The sequence below is a fragment of the Diceros bicornis genome, unplaced genomic scaffold (assembly GCF_020826845.1).
Source record: "Diceros bicornis minor isolate mBicDic1 unplaced genomic scaffold, mDicBic1.mat.cur scaffold_73_ctg1, whole genome shotgun sequence".
Taxonomy (NCBI): Eukaryota; Metazoa; Chordata; class Mammalia; order Perissodactyla; family Rhinocerotidae; genus Diceros; species Diceros bicornis.
In genome coordinates, this window is record NW_026691615.1 from 1,980,343 (window position 1) to 1,993,963 (window position 13,621).

The 13,621-nt window shown below is 50.0% G+C and overlaps 1 protein-coding gene across 1 annotated transcript; it reads right to left on the bottom strand.

The window, feature by feature from the left end:
• Positions 1-21: 21 nt before the first annotated feature.
• LOC131403539 (adenylate kinase isoenzyme 1-like) lies at positions 22-13,176 on the bottom strand. Its single transcript, XM_058537937.1, has 4 exons — positions 11,846-13,176; positions 11,117-11,230; positions 828-1,022; positions 22-102 (listed from the first exon to the last, which is right to left on the bottom strand). Exons 1-4 carry the CDS (start codon positions 12,401-12,403, stop codon positions 34-36), a joined length of 936 nt encoding a protein of 311 aa, XP_058393920.1. The 5' UTR covers positions 12,404-13,176; the 3' UTR covers positions 22-33.
• Positions 13,177-13,621: the final 445 nt, after the last annotated feature.

The following is a 13,621-nucleotide window of genomic DNA, read 5'->3' on the forward strand; positions in this document are numbered from 1 at the left end:
AGGGGCAGGCAGGGCCCCCAGTGCCCTCCCGTATCACTGCAGGCTTTCCATGACAGAGCAGCACTTGGCAAAAATGTTTTCTGGAGCCTCTTCTGCCAAGATCTAGAGGAGGGGGAGGAAAGGGGTCAGTTCTGAGTCACAGCAGGGACCTTGTTCTCCACCCCTCTGACAAGGGAGAAAGCAGCTCACAGGCCTCTTTTTATTAAGTGCCTATAAAGAATCAGGAGGTGCAGTCCAGGGCCGAGCAAGCGAGGGGAGAGGGAGCGGGCTCAGGAAGGCTGCCACGCAAGGTTACGTGTGACTAGACAGCTGGTCACTCGGCCCCACGAGCTGTGTGGAGCTGCGGTCCCTCGGAACAGGCCACACGAGGGAGGAGTGTGCAGGGACTCGCCCACCGGCCCTTCCATCTCATCCTCGCTGGTTGAAGCTAGTTCCACGGGGCATCTGTCCCTCACTTTAGCCTCATCTCATGCTCCTACCTTCAGTCGGGGCTGGGAACATCACCAGAGTTGCCCATCTTCATAACAGTGAAAAGTACAGGAATTGGGTGGGTCACTAAGAATGAAGATATGCCTGCTTTCTACCTTGAGAAGCTATATGGCTGGATTGAATTGAGCTGTGGTTGACCAGTTGTCATAATCTTATGTTTTGTATATATGCCCTAAAATGCATTTAGTTTTGCAGTTTTGGAGCCAGGCATTCTGTTTAGACCTTAAATGTTGCCATAGCTGGGAGGCTGCAGCCTGAGCCCGGACTGCCTCATGGAGGAGATGGGATTCCCCTGGGCTGCTTAAGGGGGACTCGCTCCCCCAGGGCCAGGTACCTACGTTTCGGAGCAGGTTCTTCTGCTGGTAGAAGGTCAGGACGGGCTCACACAGGGTGTAGTGCGTCTCCAGGCGCTGGCGGATGGCCGACTCACAGTCATCCGCCCGGTGCTCCACCTGGCCCCGGCGCAGCGCCCTCTGGACCATCGTCTCCATGGAACAGTCAAACACGATGACCATGTTGGGGGCCCGGCCCACCTAGGCGTCCACGAAGGGGGCTGGATGAGGAAGAGGCTGGGCGCGGTGGCCCCGGGACTCCCCCAGAGATCAGGAATCTAGGATTGTATGGGCCGGGAAAGAAGAATCGGCCCCCTGGGTCTGTTTCCGAGTTCTCATTTTACTTGTTTATTTTTTGGATAGGTAGGACATGGGCAGAGCTCATAAGCCAAATTACACAAACGAGAAAGAGTGAAGAGTCTCCTCGCTGTCCCCAGCCGCCCAGTTGCACTCTCCTGGAGGCATCCAAGCTATCTGGTTCTTGTGTCTCCTTCAGCAGCTATTTTAGGCATATGATATACAAGCAAGCCCGGTTCTGATATGTTTCCTCCTTGTTTATACAAATGGTGAAGACACTGATTTGCACACGGTATAACTGGAGATGATTGCACACTGGCACCTGAGGAGGTTTCTGGTTTTTTTTTTTTTTTTTTGTGAGGAAGATCAGCCCTGAGCTAACATCCATGCTAATCCTCTTCTTTTTGCTGAGGAAGACCAGCTCTGAGCTAACATTTATTGCCAATCCTCCTTTTTTTCTCCCTTTTCTCCCCCAAAGCCCCAGTAGATAGTTGTATGTCATAGTTGCACATCCTTTTAGTTGCTGTATGTGGGACGTGGCCTCAGCATGGCCGGACAAGAGGTGGGTCGGTGGGCGCCCGGGATCTGAACCCGGGCCGCCAGCAGCGGAGCGCACACACTTAACCGCTAAGCCACGGGGCCGGCCCCTCTGGTTCTTTTTAACCACTATATAGTAGTCTGCTGTATGGATGTACCATAATTGACTTAACTAGTTCCTCGTTGATGGGTATTTAGATTGAAATACTCCTTTTAGGATGGATTGAAGCAGTTTTCTCTCGCCTTCCTCTTGCCCAGGGGAAGGTAAGAGTGTCCCCGGCTCACCATTGCCCATACCACCGATCTGCCTCCCTGACTGGCCCCACTTCAGGTACATATTCCTGGATCTCCATGGCTGCCCACTGCAGGCTCCACCTCCTCCTAGCTCCTCCAGAATGTCCTTGTAAAACAGAATCCAACAGCACATTAAAAAAGAAATCAAAGGGGCCGGCCCGGTGGCGTAGTGGTTAAGTTTGTGCACTCCTCTTCAGTGGCCTGGGGTTCACAGGTTCAGATCCCAGGCACAGACCCACGCACTGCTCATCAGGCCATGCTGTGGTGGCATGCCATATACAAAAATAGAGGAAGATGGGCAGAGATGTTAGCTCAGGGACAATCTTCCTCAGCAAAGAGAGGAGGATTGGCAATGGATGCTAGCTGAGGGCCAATCTTCCTCACAAAAAAAGAAAGAAAAGAAATCACAACCAAGTGGGATTCATCCCAGGAAAGCAAGGATGGTTTGATACAATTTATTCTAGTAACATCTTAAGAAAAAGTCACATGAGCATCCTCATAAACAAAGAAAGGGCAACTGACAAAATTCAGCAGGCATTCCTGATTTAGGGGGAAAAAAAACACTAGTAATTGATAAATATAGCATCAGCCAGCATCATACTTAATGGAAACTTGCTTTCCCACTAAAGTCAGGAACAAGAGAAAATTGCCCACTATTGCCACTGTGACTTGGTGTAAGGTATGAGAGGATTAGCTAACGCAAAGAGATGAAAGAGCAATTTGAGAAACCAGAACTGGAAAGATGGAGGTAAAACCATGTCTGTTTGTAAATAATGTGATTATATTTCTGGAAAACTCAAGAAAATCAACAAACTAGTACAGACTTGAGAGAATTTGATAAAGTAACTGGATATAGCATTAACATACAGAAGTCAATAGTCTACATGTATACAAAAGTCACCAGTTAGAAATAAAAAAGAAAGCCCCATTTACCACAGCAACAAAAATAAAGTATAAGCTACTCAGGGAAAACTTTTCCAAAAATGTGCAGTCTTAAGATCTTTAAGGAAAACTTAAATAAAATATTCCTGAGTGACTCAAAGGAGACTTGAACAAAAGGAAGATACAAATGGTCTTGGGTAGGAAGACTCAACATTATAAAAGAGCCAAGTTTTCCTAAATTAGTTTATAATTTCAATGTGATAACATATTTTTAGTGGAGTTGGGTTGATTCTAACATTCATATACAAAATAAACAAGCAGGAATGGCCAGGAGAACCTGGGCAGAGAATAAAGCCATGGGCAGTGGGGGCGGGGGAGGCGGCATTCAACCCTACCAGATATTAAAACCTAATACAGCCGCCATAATTAAAGCAGAGTGCACAAGCGGACAGACCGACCCCTGGAACAGAAGGGAAAGTCCAGAAATAGACCCGAGTGAATATGGAAAGTTGGTATATGGCTAGGGTGACATCACAAGTCAATGGAGAAAGGACAGACTTTTAACTAAAGGATGCTGGGAAAACTGGATCACAATTTGGAAAAAAAAATTGAATCATTACCTCATTCCAAAAATGAGGATAAGTTCCAAATAAGATCAGAGGTAACATGTAAGAAAGAAGACCATACAAGTACTAAAGTAACCACAGACGAATTCCCTTCTAACGTAGGACTGGAAAGATTGCAACCTGTATCGAAAATGGCTCATATCCCTAATATATAAAGAGTTCCTAAAAATCAAGAAGAAAAAGACCAACAGTTAGGGGAAAAAAATGAGCAAAAGATATCAAGAGTGAGTTCATAGAAAAAGAAATGAAAATGGCCCCTCAACTTTGGAAAAGATGCTCGGCCTCACTCATAGTCAGAGAAATGCCCATTTAAAACTACCTTGAAATACCGTTTCGTGCCTAAGCAGGGTGACACAAACCCAGAAGTTTGGCAGCATCCTTGTGGGTGTGGCTGTGAGGAAATGGACACTTTCATCTCTTGCTGGTGGCAATGCAGAATGAGGAGTGTGGTGCTATCTAGCAAAATAATCTATGCATTTCTCTTTAATCCAGCAATCCCACTCCTAAGAACCTATCCTACAGATGCCAGCAAAGATATGAGACGCCACGCAAAGGTTAGTTAGCGTGGCATTGGCTGTAATGGCAAAGGACTGCAAACTGCTTATCGTCTATCATTAAGTTGTCCAGCAACTTATCGTCCATGGGAGACGAGCTGTATAAACCATGGCACTGCCGCACGACGGAATACTAGTTGCAAAAAAGAACGAGGAAGACTCTTGATGCTGGTATGAGATCTTCAGGATACATTGTAAAGTTAAAAAAAAAAAAAGGGAAGATTAGTATATATGGAATGCTAGTTTTTGTGTGAGAAGGAGGGTCACACACACACACAGACACACGAACACACACACCTGCTTTATATTTGCAAAGAGAAACACCAGAACGGAAAATCAAAAACTAAAGAGAATGGTTGCATATGGGGAAAGGAGGGCACAGTTTGGGGTAGGTGGTGGATAGGGATGAATGGAAACAAGCTCTCTCTGGATATACATTTTTATGTGGCTTTGACTTTGGAATCATTAAATAATTTACAAATTCAAAAAAGCAGTCCCTAAATATCAAAAACCAAACTGAGGGGCTGGCCTGGTGGTGTAGTGGTTAAGTTTGCGCGGTCCGCTTTGGCGGCCTGGGTTTCACAGGTTCGGATCCCCGGCATGGACTTATGCACCACTTATCAAGCCACGCTGTGGCAGCGTCCCATATACAAACTAGAGGAAGACTGGCACAGATGTTAGCTCGGGGCCAATCTTCCTCACCAAAAAAAAAAACTGAAATGAATGTACCAACTGTGTGTCGATGTCATGCCATAACTACACAGAGAAAATAATTATTTCAAGCAACCTGGTGTTTTTATTATACATCCACAGTGAGATCTATTACAAGGAAAACCAGAGCTGCCAAGAAATCTTAAACTTCCTTCGGGAGTTTGATTCTTAGGAGTTAATACTGGCGTATTATTTGGAAACTATTTTGCGTCTAATGGAATAATGCAAATGCATGTGTTCATGGTTTTAGGAAGCAAAATTTTTCAGGAAAGAGAAGTAAAGACACTGAGATGTTAAGTATGAACTGGAAATAATCAGTATGAACTTGTGATTTTTTTTTTTTTTCCCTTTCAAAAGTGTGTGTTTCCTGGCTCTGTCCGCTGGAAAGGCCTGGAAACGTGAAAACACAAGAGCAGTGAGTAGCACGGGCACCCACATTGGACGGCGGGCTCCTTGGAGAAATGGCCAATTCTGGGACTGGGCAGGAAGTGTGAAAGGTCCGGGGATGGGAGGTCTTGGGCCAGAAAGCAAGACGACGGTGTGAAGTGGGGCTGTGTCCAGAAGGACACAGTGTCAGCATCTCCTCTGGGCCAAAGATGTGACAGCCTGAGCAACAGCAATAATAAAAACACTACAATTGATTGAAACCCATTAAATATATCGGAAGACCCACGGGTTTGTAATGAGAGACAACAAAAGAAAGGAAGACGAAATAACAAACTTCGCTGTCACCATCAGAGGTGACTAGGACATCAACTTCTTAGTCTGAAAACTGGCCACGAAAGGGAAGGAGTTAAGCATTCGTCCCACCCGTCTGGTAGGAACTGTATTTCAGGATAACCAAATAGCCCTAGTCGAGGAAGGAAAGTTCTTTAGGGAAGAATTCCAGCTAATCGATGTGGAAAAGATGGTCAGAAGAGAAAATTACAAATTCGCAACATCTAATGAAATAACTGATTCAGATCAGCAATGAATGAAACCATGAGATAAGAGGTTGATGGGGCATTTTAGAGCAGTCACTATCTGACCCTGTAGGGGTTTGCTAGGGCTGTCACAACAAAGTGCCACAGATCGGGTGACTCAACAGAAATTCTATTTTCCCTCAGTGCCGGAGGCTGGAAGTCCGAGATCGAGGTGGCGGCAGGGCTGGTTCCCTCTGAGGCCTCTCTCCTTGGCATGTAGACGGCCGCCTCCTCCCTGTGTCCTCACCTGGTCTCTCCTCTGTCATGTCTGTGTCCTCATCTCCTCTTGTTATAAGGACACCCATCATTGGATCAGAACCTGCCCTGATGACCTTCTTTAACTTAATCACCTCTTTAAAGACCCATCTCCAAATACAGTCACATTCTGAGCTCCTGGGGGTTAGGACTCCAACATATGAATTTGGAGGGACTCAATTCAGCCCATAGCAGACCCCTTTCTAAGAGTGTGACAGCCGGGCAGGTAGGAGCCTCCTGAAATTACGCAATACAAAAGTATCGAATCACAGCGCTCGACACCAGTTCGCACTGATTCATTGACCAGGGGAGGAACCAAACCATGGAGGAACAGAGAATGTCGTAGCCCCGCCATCGTCAGAACGGGACAGAAAATGAACTCAGCAAGCGCTGTGTTTCCCACCTTCTCGTGTCCACCACCTGGATCCCAGTGAACATTCAGAAACCTGATTCCTCTTCAATAACACATTTGAACACATTTAAAAAATAAACCGACCACAGCAAACACACAACTAAGCATTATTATGCCTCACATCACCGCCTACGAAGTGCACTTGAAAAATGGAATTTGAGTCCTGAAGCTGACTCGAGACACACTACCAATTTACAGGAAATACAGAGGAGAGAGGAACATGGTAAGAAATACTTTGCAATCAGCAGAATCCACACTATGCAAAATAAAGACAACCAAAAATTTGGTTTCTTCAATAAATAAAATTGCAAGGAAAAAAAAGACAGAGATGGAAGGAGCACGTCACCTATAGATGCAAAGGAACGTCGGAGACACAGCCGCCAATGGCAGTGGGTCACCCTTACTTAAATTCTGAGGAAAACAAGATGTAAGGAGACAAATTTTGAGATGTTCACGGAAGTTTGAATATTGATGGGTTATTTGATGACATGAAGGATATTAAGTTGTGCTAACGGAAGTGTTATGATTTTACAAAAGTTCATCCTTTAGAACTATATATTCAAATGTTTATGGCTAAAAAAACACAAAATGTATAGAACCACAATCTAAATACACTTGTAGTTAACGTTCAGTGTACAGGGTAAATGAGGGATGGAGGGAGACAAGTTAAATAATACCATGAGGGGATGGCCTGGTGGCGTAGTGGTTAAGTTTGCACACTCTGCTTCGGTGGCCCGGGGTTCGCAGGTTCAGATCCCAGGCGTGAACCTACACACCGCTCATCAAGCCATGCTGTGGCAGCGTCCCACATACAAAGTAGAGGAAGACTGGCACAGATGTTAGCTCAGGGCCAAACTTCCTCACCAAAAATTAAAAAAAAAAAATACCATGAGGAAAGAAGCACGTGGAAAGATCCCAAACGTGAGACTTTGTACAGGATAATTGATCCAGAATTTCAACGTGTCAAGGGCAGGAGGAAGCAAGCCGGGAGGACTGCCTGTCTTGGGTTAGAAGAGACCTAGCAAGGCATGGACCTCATTTGACTCCTAAATCTAACCAACTTGAAATCAAAGAGACATTTTTCAGACAGTGGGAAAATGTGAATGTGGACTGAGCATCAATTGGTCTCAAGGGATTCATGTTCATCACCCCGGATGCAGTGGGATGAGGAAACAGTGGGATTCGGGATATCCTTCAAAACACATCCTCGGCAATCGCGACCAGACGCCTTGGCATGGATAACGCAAGCGTGGCCAGGCCATGATAATGGTTTGATCTGGGTGTGTGGAGATTCCTGAGACCAGTCCAATTTTGTGCGGGTTTGAAACGTGGCATCGCAGAAATACCAAAGATTTCCTTGCTGGCATTCCGCTCAGGAAGGATTAAGCCCACACGAATACCACAGACACCTCTCTTTCCTGGCGAGGACGGCCACCCGGGTGTCTCCATTGTCTCCCGTGCTTCCAAGTGCGAGGCTTTGCGGGGCAAACGTTCATCGATTGACTTCAGTGGAAGTTTTCCAGACTACCTTTCTGTTCACAGCCAGCGCTGTTAAGACTCTGAATTCCACCAACTTCCTTTTTGTACTTTTTTTTTTTTTTTAAAGGCAATGATAACACTTTGGTAGGTGGAACGTGAACGTTACTTGCGTGGAGGAAACTGTAAAAACAAATACCAACAGCCGGGTTCTGATACTGGACAACGTGCGAATAAGATGCTCCCACCAGGGGGAGCTAGGTGGGTGCAAGGGGACCTCTTGCCCACCTTGGCAATTTCCTGTGAGGCTCTGATTAATAAAAAGTTTTCAAAAATACGTAATTATTTGAAAATGTTCTTCTGTGAACCCCCTAAAATCATCTTTTGTCCCTCGATGCAGGTGACACTTAAGGAGAAACATTGGCCCAGATAAATGGGCCTCGTGTCCCTGGGCGTCATAGGGAGACTGTTCATGGATGCTCCAAGGCCGTCCAACCTGATTGGAATAATTGGAGCTGCCCGTGCATTGTCTGGTCCTCCCCACCACCCCTTGAGCGCAGTGCTTCCTGGGGGGCTTTCAGTGTATTTGTTAGACATGCACGGTCCGCCACGGGCCAGGCCAGGCTCTCAACAAACAGCCACGGGCCTCGCTGCCCGGAGCTTGTGTTCTTAGGACAGGGGCAGAGGTGCCTGATGCAGTCTCGGAAACAGACGTGAAACTGTCACGGGAGTAAGTTCCACCCCCATCAGGAGATGCTTGTAGCATTTCTGTCTGCGCTCGTGGAAGATGGGGAAACTGAGGCTCAGAGGGCCCCACCCGTTTGTGCAGTCTGTGTGCGGATGGAGAAAGTGGCCGAGTGTGATTGGAGCCCCAGTCTCAGTGGCTCCAAAGCCAGTGCCTGAACGAGGCCCGCCCACCTCCCACCGGGCAGGGGCCAACCTCAGGGATCCTTGCCTTCTTGGGCCTTGGTTTCCCTGTCTGCAAAATGGCGTCATTGGTCTCCCGGGAATGGCAAGGTGACGTCCAACCTGGGCTTCTTGTGAATTTCTGTATGTTGGCCCCCAAAAGCCCACCCGTGGTGTTTTGAGTGTATGTGGAGAGAGCAGGAGTAGAAAAGGGAGGAATTCCTAGGTACTGTGTTCTTGTGCACGGAGATTTCTGTTCTGGAGTTCCAGCCTCAAGCCAGACCCATTGCACCAACCCACACCAAAGATGGCCTAAAACAGCCGCATGAGCCCAGTGGGATCAGGGGTGAAGGGCCCAGCTGGGAGGCTCTGGGGACGCCTTCCAACTCAGACGCTGGACAGACCCTAAGGCAGGGGCCACCACAAACTCAAAGGCCTACCGGGGCCAGGTGGGTCTCAGACATCTAGAAAATTCTCCGCAAAGAAAACCCACTCTCGGGCCAGCCCGGTGGCGCAAGCGGTTAAGTGTGCGCGCTCCGCTGCGGCGGCCCGGGGTTCGCTGGTTTGGATCCCGGGCGCTCACTGACGCACTGCTTGGCAAGCCATGCTGTGGCGGCGTCCCATATAAAGTGGAGGAAGATGGGCACAGATGTTAGCCCAGGGCCAGTCTTCCTCAGCAAAAAAAAAGAGGAGGATTGGCGGATGTTAGCACAGGGCTGATCTCCTCACAGAAAAAAATAAAATAAAATAAAGAAAACCCACTCTCGTAACACAGAGCCCCATTTTCTTTCATGTTCTCACTCTGGCAGCCACACGGGTACGAGGGGAAAGCATGCGTTCTGTTCCTCTTAGCATGAAACCACAATGCAAGCAAGATCCTAAATGGTGGAGGATGCTGGGCCTCTGTGAGGGAGGAACTGGGCGTAGGGGGACCACGGTGAGGCAGAGGGGGTATACCCCCTCCACAGTGGAACGGTGGCATGGTTAAAATTGGGGGCTCACAGCCTGACCGCCCGGGCCTAAGTCCTGCCTCCACCTCCTAAACTGTGTGACTCTGGGCAAGCTCCCCAACCCCTCTTTGAAAAAGCGGGGTGCTAACAGTGCGAGACACGTGCTTCTGGAATGTTCCGGAAGATCAGAGTTCATCCGTGCCATGTGTCGAGAACAGCACTGGGCTCGGTAAAAAGCTCGGGATGAGTTCACGCTGCTGTTGCCATGGGGACGTGCAGGCCCCGTGCTGCCAAGTCAGGCAGTTTTCAAGAGAAGCTGAGAGTTTTATGTGGCATCTCCCGATTTTTGAAGGTTGGCCACTAACTTTAAAAAAAAAAGTGTTCAACGCTGCAGAGCGCCTACCTTAGGCCAGGCGCTGGCCCAGGGCGGACGAGGACTAGAAAAATCCACGAGCCCGGCCTTTGCCCTGGGAGGTCCCAGACCAGGAGAGGGAGCCCGTTATCTTCATCACAATGAGCTGGACAGAATGGCTTCAATGGAAGTGGGGACAACGGGCAGGGCCCCACCCACCCATGGGGCCCCAGCCCCGGTGACCTTTGTCTGACTCCCTCAATGCACCTGGACTTCCCTGAAGGCACTTCCCCTCCAATCCAGCCATTTCCAGAAAAGCCCGGAGGCCTGCAGACTGCCAGTTTCTCTCTTCCTGCTCAGCCATGTCCAGACACTCCAGTCATGGCTGTTCGGGTGCCCGGACCGGCCTTTTCCTAAAGTCAGCGTGGCTGACGTGTAACAATAACCTGAAGAAATTCACTCTGACTTGCCCAGCGCCGGCTGGCTCCTCCTTCATCGCTCAGTTGGCCGATGTCCCCGCTTCAAGGGGGCCGCATGGACCATCCAAACTGAAACAGCCCACTCGCGTCCCCCCAGGACGGCATTCTGTCTTCCGTTCTTCCCTGCGCTAACCGCTGCCAGAAATTTCTGTTTTGTTTTGCACATCACGTATTGCTCGGTGCCTGTCTATTGGCATCCTAAGACCAGGGCCTGAGTCTGTCTCATGAACTCTCAAGGACATAGTCTGTTCTCAAGGACTATTTGGGGACAGGTGGTTGAATAAATAGATGATTGAATAACTATATTCCATCTTTATGGACCAGAAATGATGCTAAATCCACCTGCTTCTCAGTGAGCAGTTTATCTACCAGGTGCCAGGAACTGTGCAGGAAGACATTAAAATGACTTTGTCCCTGCCTTCAGCTCACCAGCCACTCACCCCGGGTTCTAGAAGCTTCCAACAATCTCCTGACTGTCCCTTGATAATAGAAAACTCCATTTCCCTCTTGTCATCTCCTCTCTCCTGAGTCTCACCCCTTCTGATCCCCAGCCACGGTGGGGAGGGAGGAACAGCTTCCTCACACACTTTGGGGTCACTCACAATGCGCTCGAACTCCTTGGCCTGCGTCAGCTCCCGGGGGAAGCCGTCGATGAGGAAGCCCCGGCTCTCCGGGCAGGACAACATGTTGTCGCTGATCAGATCTAGAATGACACCCTGGGAAGGAAAGGGGTGGCCGGATTCAGCACCCGGGGGCCCTCGCCTACGCCGTCACCTCGGCCAGTCCTCTTGCTCAGTCTGGACCTCAGGTGAGTTAGGGGAAACACAAGCCCTGCCTAGCACCCGGGATTCTGAATGTGCTCTGATCCCCAGGGGCCTCCGGAAGCGCTTCTGAGAACTGGGCACAGCGACCGTCTTCTGGGTGGGTGTCCAGCATGTGCCAGGCCTGCTGGTCTCATTTATTCATTACTACCACCTGACAGGTAGGCACTGGGTTGACTTAATTTTACAAGTGAGGAAAGGGGTGCAGAAGGGGAATGATATCTATGTCCAGAGTCACAAAGGGAATAAATACTAGCTAATTTTATTGAGCGCTTCTTAAATGCCAGGCAGTCTGCCAAGTGCTTTATAGGAATGATGTGATCCAACCCTCACCACTACAGACTTTTGCTGTGGGTCCATCTGGTGTCCCATTTGACAGCTGAGGACACCGAGGCTCAGCCCAGCAAAGCAGTGGGCAGGCCAGGAGCCACGGCTCCCACAGGGCCTTCCCAGGAAGTTTGTCCCCACATACCCGGTTCTTGCCTCTGCCCCTGCACCCTGGGCTCTCACCGTGGGCACCAGGAGCCCCCGCAGCATGATGTCACGGATCTTCTGGCCCCGCCGGGTGCCACACTGGGCCTCCTGCCGCAGCAGCTGGCCCAGCCCCACGTGGCAGAAGCCATACTTGGTCGCCATGTTCTTACACTGCGTCCCTTTGCCACAGCCTGGGCCGCCCATCACGAAGACGATCAGGGGAGACTTGAGGATGTCTGCGGAGCCCGGGGAAGAGGGAGAAGGGTTGGTGCCTGTAGGGGCCAGCAGGCGCTGATGTGACTGTGTGCACTGCTCAGTGCGTGTCCTTGGGTGACAGTGGACACAGGTCTGCAGGTATACCCACTTCTGCCCTAAGGTGGCATCCGGGGGTGCACATCCACGCCCAATGGTATATCCAGGCATGTCGTGCATTAGTGCTGCTGCAGGTTGCTGTGGAGAAGGATGTGAACCTGAGCAGGCCGGGCCCTTTGCACACAGCATTTCCTTGAAGCACGGCAGTGACTCTATCACCCCATTTACAGTTGAGAAACTGAGGCTCAGAGGGGGGCGGGGACTTGCCCATTCCCGATTCATCCTATACGACCCTCCCTTTCCTTCACTCCGGTCCAGTCCCAGTGGCCTCCTTTCTGTCTCTTGAACTTGCCCAATTCATCCCTCCCCTGCTGTTCCCTGCACCCAGAAGTGCCTGCCCCAGGGCCTTCAGGCCGCAGCTCACCCATCAGGCCTTTTCTAAGCTCTCTCTAAAGAACCTCCCACCCTATGATTCCCTGTCTCAGAACCCCATTTCCTCTACAGCAACAGCCACGATCAGTATTGATTTGCCTGTTTACTCGTTGTTTGTCTCCCCAGCCAGACCCTATACTCCATGAGGACAAGGACTATTTCTGTCTCGCTTCTCCCTATATTACTAGTAGTTGGCACAGTTCCTGACATAGAGTAGTGGGTGAGGAATAAATGTCCACGGCTATCAGACACGTCTATGGAGTGCCATAGTTTATAGTGCAATTCTGGTGTCTTGCTTCCAGCCCCCTTTGCTTAACCAACTCCTGTACATCCCGCAGGGCCCTGCTTAAACCTCCCCTCTTCCCTGAGCCCTCAGAGCCGGCTGCTCTTTCGCTGTGGCAGTCCTGTTCCCTCCTGGGTTGTAGATACCATTTTCTGAGACTGTCTCCTCCACTACACTGTAACCTCCAAGAGGAGAGGAAGCTGGTTTGATATAGCCACCGCGGAGCGCCCAGAAACTAGCACAGAAGGCGCTCCAGTAGATCAATGAATGGCTGATCCGTGAGCATGCGCAGTTGTGTTACTACCACGGTGGGGACGGGAGGGGGAGCGTGTGCACATCTGGACTTGGGGGATGGGGTACCAGGACCTCCCTCCTGCCCTCCACAGCCTCCTTCTCTTCCCCGCAGTAAGCCAGCCACCCCCGCGATGTTACCCTTCTCCTGGGGCCTCAGGGACCTGCCCATCTGGGGCAGCTTGGACTTGCAAAGACCCATCCCGCCAGCGGCCCGTGGGGTGGTCGCGCCCCATCCCCACCCAGTCCCTGACCTCTCCCGGCTCAGCTCAACGTCACAAGGGCCCCTGGCCCGATCATTTAGTGAGATGATGGGGGCCCCCGGGGCAGGGGGAGGAAATGAACCTCGAAGAGGTTCAGGTGGTGGAGCGGCGGCTCGAAGCAGCAGAGAAGGCCTCAGTTGCTATGGTGACGCGGCCTCTTTGGACTCACTTCCGGAGTGGGGAGGCGCATGCGCACGGCGCCCGAGAGGCCGCGAGGAGGGCCAGTTTCTC

Coding starts and splice junctions, on each gene's coding strand:
- LOC131403539 (XM_058537937.1), bottom strand. CDS start 12,403: ATGAATCGGGAATGGGCAAGTCCCCGCCCCCCTCTGAGCCTCAGTTTC. Junction 11,231..11,845: donor GGGGGCTCCTGGTGCCCACG/GTGAGAGCCCAG, acceptor TTTCCTTCCCAG/GGTGTCATTCTAGATCTGAT. Junction 1,023..11,116: donor CCAAGGAGTTCGAGCGCATT/GTGAGTGACCCC, acceptor GTGGACGCCTAG/GTGGGCCGGGCCCCCAACAT.